General features: G+C 40.9%; 1 protein-coding gene across 1 annotated transcript; it reads left to right on the top strand.

Moving 5' to 3' along the window:
• Window positions 1-1,657: 1,657 nt before the first annotated feature.
• rps3a (ribosomal protein S3A) lies at window positions 1,658-4,853 on the top strand. The gene is made up of 6 exons (XM_088343104.1): window positions 1,658-1,824; window positions 2,642-2,745; window positions 2,912-3,099; window positions 4,134-4,342; window positions 4,415-4,524; window positions 4,677-4,853. The coding sequence occupies exons 1-6, from the start codon at window positions 1,763-1,765 to the stop codon at window positions 4,802-4,804; spliced, it is 801 nt and encodes a 266-aa protein (XP_088199230.1). The 5' UTR covers window positions 1,658-1,762; the 3' UTR covers window positions 4,805-4,853.
• The last annotated feature ends 1,150 nt before the right edge of the window (window positions 4,854-6,003 follow it).

The following is a 6,003-nucleotide window of genomic DNA, read 5'->3' on the forward strand; positions in this document are numbered from 1 at the left end:
GAATCATAGTTAATTCACCATAAATGTGGTCCCAATTCAGTTCTAACTCAATAATAGTAGTTCTAGACACATGGGTAAATGCATGAAGTCAAGTCACATTTATTTATATAGCCCTTAATCACAAAAATGTCTCAAAAGACTGCACAGGATTACAATTACACAATCGCACAATTACCTGATCTTAAACCAGCATGCGGGCAAGGAACAACTAAAAAACCTCAGTGTAAGGAAAAAAGAGAAACCTTGAGAAAGGACCTCACATGTGGTAATCCCCCTTCCAGGATTGACTAGGGTGAATCCCAATTAGCATTGCTGTACACAGAATAGTAAACACTAGGTAAGATGTTGAAAATGTCCGGAAAGTGCATGACAGCAGCGACGCCTTACTTACTTACTTATTGCTCCAGCGAAGGTCGGGGGGTCCCGTCCCTGTGCGTTGAGCCGACCAGATGAACCAGGTTTTTCCAATGCTGGCGGTCTTGTGCCAGCTGTTCTGCATCCTCTACGGCAACTCCGTGTTGTTGGAGGTCGCCCGCAACGACGTCGAGCCATCGAGTGCGGGGTTTCCCTCGTGGTCGTCTCCAGCCTGCGGCCTTTGGGTCAAACTGGAGAATGGCTCGTGTCGGACGCCCCCAGCCTGTAAACTAGTCCAGAAAGTCTATGACAGCCACGACGCAGCTTCCCATCTCTGCCAGCTAACAGTAACGACACACCCCTCTAAGCTGATAGAGTATAAATATACTAAAGTGTAAGTGGGTTTGACACATTCCTATGGTGTGGAGAGCACGGAAAACAAAATAAGCTACAAAACCTGTGCTGTAAACAAATGGGTGAAATGAATTATAATGATTTGTCTTTATTGTAATTATACCATAGTACAAGAAAATCGGAGGGCTTCTCCTTTCATTTCAAGAAGTGATGTAGAGAGCGGCCGGCTAGCTGCACGCTAGCATCGAGGAAAACGCCCTACGATCTTAACAAGATTCCTGCAGACCAGGGGTCACCAACCCTTTCGAAGCTGAGCGAAACCCTTTGGTGACTGATTTGCACGAAGGGCCGGCAAATTTTTATACGGATTTTTAAAATAACTTGTTATTACTATGTTCTTACTATGTTATTACTATGTTATGACCAGGTTGTAATTATTAGAGTTTAAAATTGCCCCAGTCACCCACTATACACCATGCTAAGTAGAAATACATTTCCTAGAAAATCACAATGACCCATCATACATTTTCATAACCAGTCCGCAGGCTACACATCTGGTCAGCAGGTACCACGTTGGAGACCCCTGCTGTAGACAATAGTAGATATCTGAAAAGTTCCTACTTGCTCCAAAATAATTTCTACTATTTAAGGGAATGCAATAAGAATTTGGACTGTGTTACGAGATAAAAGATGCACATGGATTCTGAATCAGAAGAGTATACAATACATTTCTGCCTACCTGTGTTTTTCCCCCATTTTAATTGTTTACATTTAATGTAGTTTTTGATTGACAAAATAACCCTTAAAATTGTTGAGGTATGGTAAAGTTATATTTTTTTATTAGTAGTATTATTGATAGCATTTTTATTAAACGTGCATTTATTATCTTTAAAAGTAGTTCAGCCTCTACCATAATGGCCGCTAAGTAGGCAGGCTTCAAAGGGGCTAGCGCGCTAAGCATCGCGAGAAGACGGCACAGCTGTTCTGCGATCTCGTTCCATTTACCTATCGCGCGATTTCCTCTATTCCCCCTCTTTTACTCTTTGTAGCCAACATGGCAGTCGGCAAAAACAAGAGGCTGACCAAAGGTGGCAAAAAGGGGGCCAAAAAGAAGATGTAAGTAACAGATTTAACACGCGGAGTATCGAAGGACATTCATACTTCTTAACCACACCAAAAGCGTACTAAAACATGAGCGGATGAACGCGATGTTTGTTGGATAAGTCAGGCGCCGGCTAGTGTCGTCGACACAGGCCCTTGTCCCTCCAGCTTTAGTGAGAGACATTACTGTTGATGCCTTTAGAACTTTGTTAAATTAATTGTATGGTTTGAACGTATCTCTAAACACTAATATTACAAACTGTCGGTCAAAGCGTTTAGGAGCATATAACGAGCTCAACCTGCCTCTTGGAGCTAACGCATGTTAGCACGGCGTTTATCACATCCACGTTAATACATAAAGCACCTTGCTAGATGCTAGTCATAGCTGTGTAAGTTTGTCACCGACTTTAAAACCTCAAGTTTAACTGGAAGTTTCATGGAAATAGGTGTCATGTTGAACAAATTGATGAAATGCAGGGAACATAACATTTACTCTGGTTGGAGTGTCGCTTTATTGCACATTTATGCAATTGTTTCGAATTGATGTACGTATTTAATAGTCAGATGGGATTATTTTTCAGATGGGAAAGCTAGATAAAGCATTTAATTTGATAGTGGGAAGAGAATCATAGTGAGGCATTTGATAGACCTGTAAGCTGTCATTAGTAATTTAACAAGAACGGTATTAGTCTGAATTTTGTTTTCGAAATTATTTGTAGTATTTTTAAAGTCACCCATTAAGTGTTGGCCATGTCAAAAAAATTATATTGTATTTCCTTACAATATATTAATAACTTACTCCTACTCTAAATATGACTGCCATGTATTTCAGTGTGGACCCATTCTCCAAAAAGGACTGGTACGATGTCAAAGCACCAGCCATGTTCATCATCCGCAATATTGGCAAGACTTTGGTCACCAGGACTCAGGGTGTCAGTAAGTCGGTCTTTTGTTATTGAATTAAAGTGCCTTTTTGTTGAAGGTCAGAAGTTGCTCTCACCGGTATTACTAAATTTTAATTTCAAGACATCCACTGAAAGATTACATCATTCTCATAGTCTATTCAAAACGTTTTTATTTTGCCTTTTCTACTTGTTAACAGGAATTGCCTCAGACGGCTTGAAGGGACGTGTGTTCGAGGTGAGCCTGGCTGATCTGCAGAATGATGAGGTGGCCTTTCGCAAGTTCAAGCTGATCACAGAAGATGTGCAGGGCAAAAACTGCCTCACAAACTTCCATGGCATGGACCTCACACGTGACAAGATGTGCTCCATGGTCAAGAAGTGGCAGGTAAATATCCTTGAGAGTAGGTTTCAGTTGAGTACTACAACGCTGGTGAAAGTTAACATTTATTTGCACTTTTATGCTTTTCCATGTTTTTTTTGTTGCGAGTTAAATACAGTGGTTACTTTCCCTGGATACAGTGTGTCTGAAGCTTTATAGATGGTCACAGCTGTTGAGGTTCCTGCTTTAAGCAGGACACAAGAGATGAACTTGTGACTTTAAGTTTTGCTATAGGCCCAACATCAAAAAGGTGGACTTATAAAAGTTTACAATTGAGAAAGTCTCTTGTAAGTATTGATGTTTAAGAAATTTAATTTTCAATTAAAATGGCATGTTGCATTTTATATGAAGTTTAATAGCTGTACCCAATAATCATTACTAAAAGCCCCCACCTAGATATTTTTTCTAGTAACTCCTTAACTTTTGCTTAACTTTAACAATTTAAAAAAATACATTTAACTGTTAAATGTTCAGTGAAAAAAAAGAGTATTTACGTCCATTGAAATTTGGTTGAATATGTAGTCCATTCATTGCTTGTTCTCATGAGTTTTGGTGGTGCTGGAGGTCTAGACTGGTTGCCATTCAGTTGCACAAGTCACGAGGACAACTAACCATCAACACGCATTCATGCAAGTCGTACAGACAATTCTGTCTTCCCAATTGACTTCTCTTGCATGTTTTTGTAATGTGTGAATAAACCAGAGTGCCTCAATAAAGGACACAGGAGGAAAGAGGGCATCTTAACTTCATGCGGGAAGGCCAGTGTTTGGGAATTGAACTTTTGACCTCGTGTAATGTGAGGCAGATTTACCAACAAGTCATTAGCTGTTTCATCTCAACTCTTAATGTGCAAAAACATCCAGGATTTTTAGTTCTACCTAAATTCCCAGAATTTCATTAAATTTCATTGTTTTCTGCCAGTCCACAAAGCATAAACCTTGGTGTCCTCAAAATGTTCTGTTGATGGAATAATCATGGCAAAAATCCAAAAGTTGTGGGAAAATTGTAAAATTAATACCAGCTCCCACTGTTTCCCTCAGACCATGATCGAAGCCCACGTGGATGTGAGGACAACCGATGGCTATCTGCTCCGACTCTTTTGCGTCGGCTTCACCAAGAGGCGCAGCAACCAGATCCGCAAGACCTCGTATGCCCAGCACCAGCAAGTGCGCCAAATCCGAAGGAAGATGGTGGAAATCATGACCCGCGAGGTGCAGACCAACGACCTCAAAGAAGTTGTTAACAAGCTGTAAGTAGAGGCCTAATGAGATTTTTGGGTTACTGCACGCCCTAAACTGACCTTTTATTTTGTTTGTTTCAGGATCCCTGACAGCATCGGTAAAGACATAGAGAAGGCCTGCCAGTCTATCTACCCCCTGCACGATGTCTATGTGCGCAAGGTCAAAATGTTAAAGAAGCCCAAGTTTGACCGTAAGAAAAACTTACCTAATATATACATTTTTCACACTCAAAATGCCTGTACGTGCATCCTTGAATGTTAATTTTTAGTTACATAATTTTCACGAGTTGCGTTTTGTCTACACTGTGTTTTTTTAACGTGTTGCCGGTGTTCTTCTCGGCAGTGGGCAAACTGATGGAGCTCCACGGTGAGGGTGCTTCCAGCAGCAGCGCCAAAGCTACTGGCGATGAAACTGGAGCCAAGGTGGAAAGGGCCGACGGTTATGAGCCCCCCATCCAGGAGTCTGTCTAAAAACAGGCACCCTTGCAGATTTAATAATAAAAAATGTAAATGACCAATATTTGAATTTTCGTTTCTGTCATTTCTGTTAAATTAAAACACGCGTGAATGATTGTTAGTCCTTTTAAAGGTTCAATATGACTTTTCTAATTGCATTGTAAATGTTTTAGTTTTTCACATTGAAGTAGAGGTGAGATCGGGCCTCAAAAATTCAACCATATCTGGATACACGTGTACTAAAGCATGACCATCCATCATCCGAACCGCTTATCCTCAGTAGGGACGCGAGGGTGCTGGGGCCAATACCAGCTGTCTTCGAGCAGGGGACACCCTGAACTGGTTGCCAGCCAGTCGCAGGGCACACGGAGACAGATTGCTCATTCACACCTAGGGACAATTTGGACCGGCCAATTAACCCGACGGGCATGTTTTTTGGAATGTGGGAGGACGGGAGAACATGCCAACTGCACTGGTAGCCCTGTAGCTGGATTTTATCCAATGACCTCAGAAGTTTGCTGCGGGCGCTAGCCATTTAACCACCGTGCTCCCCGAAGCATGACAAATTCACTTTTAATGGAGGATTGAGCCCGACGCGAACCTGACATTTCATGAATCAGTGAGGAAGAGTAATTTTTGACTGACCCATCACCAGGTTGTCTGACGGTGCTGAGCACAAGTGTGACAAAATGTATTGTGTGGACACCTCAAGCCTGTCTCAGACTAATAATATACTGTATAATATGTATTTAAAGACCATCAAAGTTAATATTTTTTATATTTGCTGAAGTTACATTGACAATTTCCTATTATTTGCAGATTTTTTTAAGCGTTGGAAATGTTGAGGCTGTCTGGCACATTAAAAGGGAGACAGGTTGATAAAAAGTCGTGAGCAAAGTTCGACTTGAGTGTAATTGTCAATTTAAGCGCTACCCTAATTTCAAATTTAAGATCTTACCTCTGCATTGATATCTGCACCTGTGAACTGTCAGGCAAAATTTTAGTCATGAATTTCCAGACTTGGATTAGAAGTGCGATACTGATTTTAAATGGTTTTGGGAAAATTCTTGGTAGTTTGAACTAATGCGTGAAACGTAATTATGATAGTATTTTGTTGGGGGGAGGAAAACAAAAACTGATTGCTAATATTATGTGTATGTGATATTATATTTTGATCATTCTGAAAAATTCAGATCCATGGGCAGAGTTGTGGC

This window comes from Urocampus carinirostris, chromosome 8 (assembly GCF_059441175.1).
Source record: "Urocampus carinirostris isolate Australia breed hairy pipefish chromosome 8, RoL_Ucar_1.0, whole genome shotgun sequence".
NCBI classification, from domain to species: domain Eukaryota; kingdom Metazoa; phylum Chordata; class Actinopteri; order Syngnathiformes; family Syngnathidae; genus Urocampus; species Urocampus carinirostris.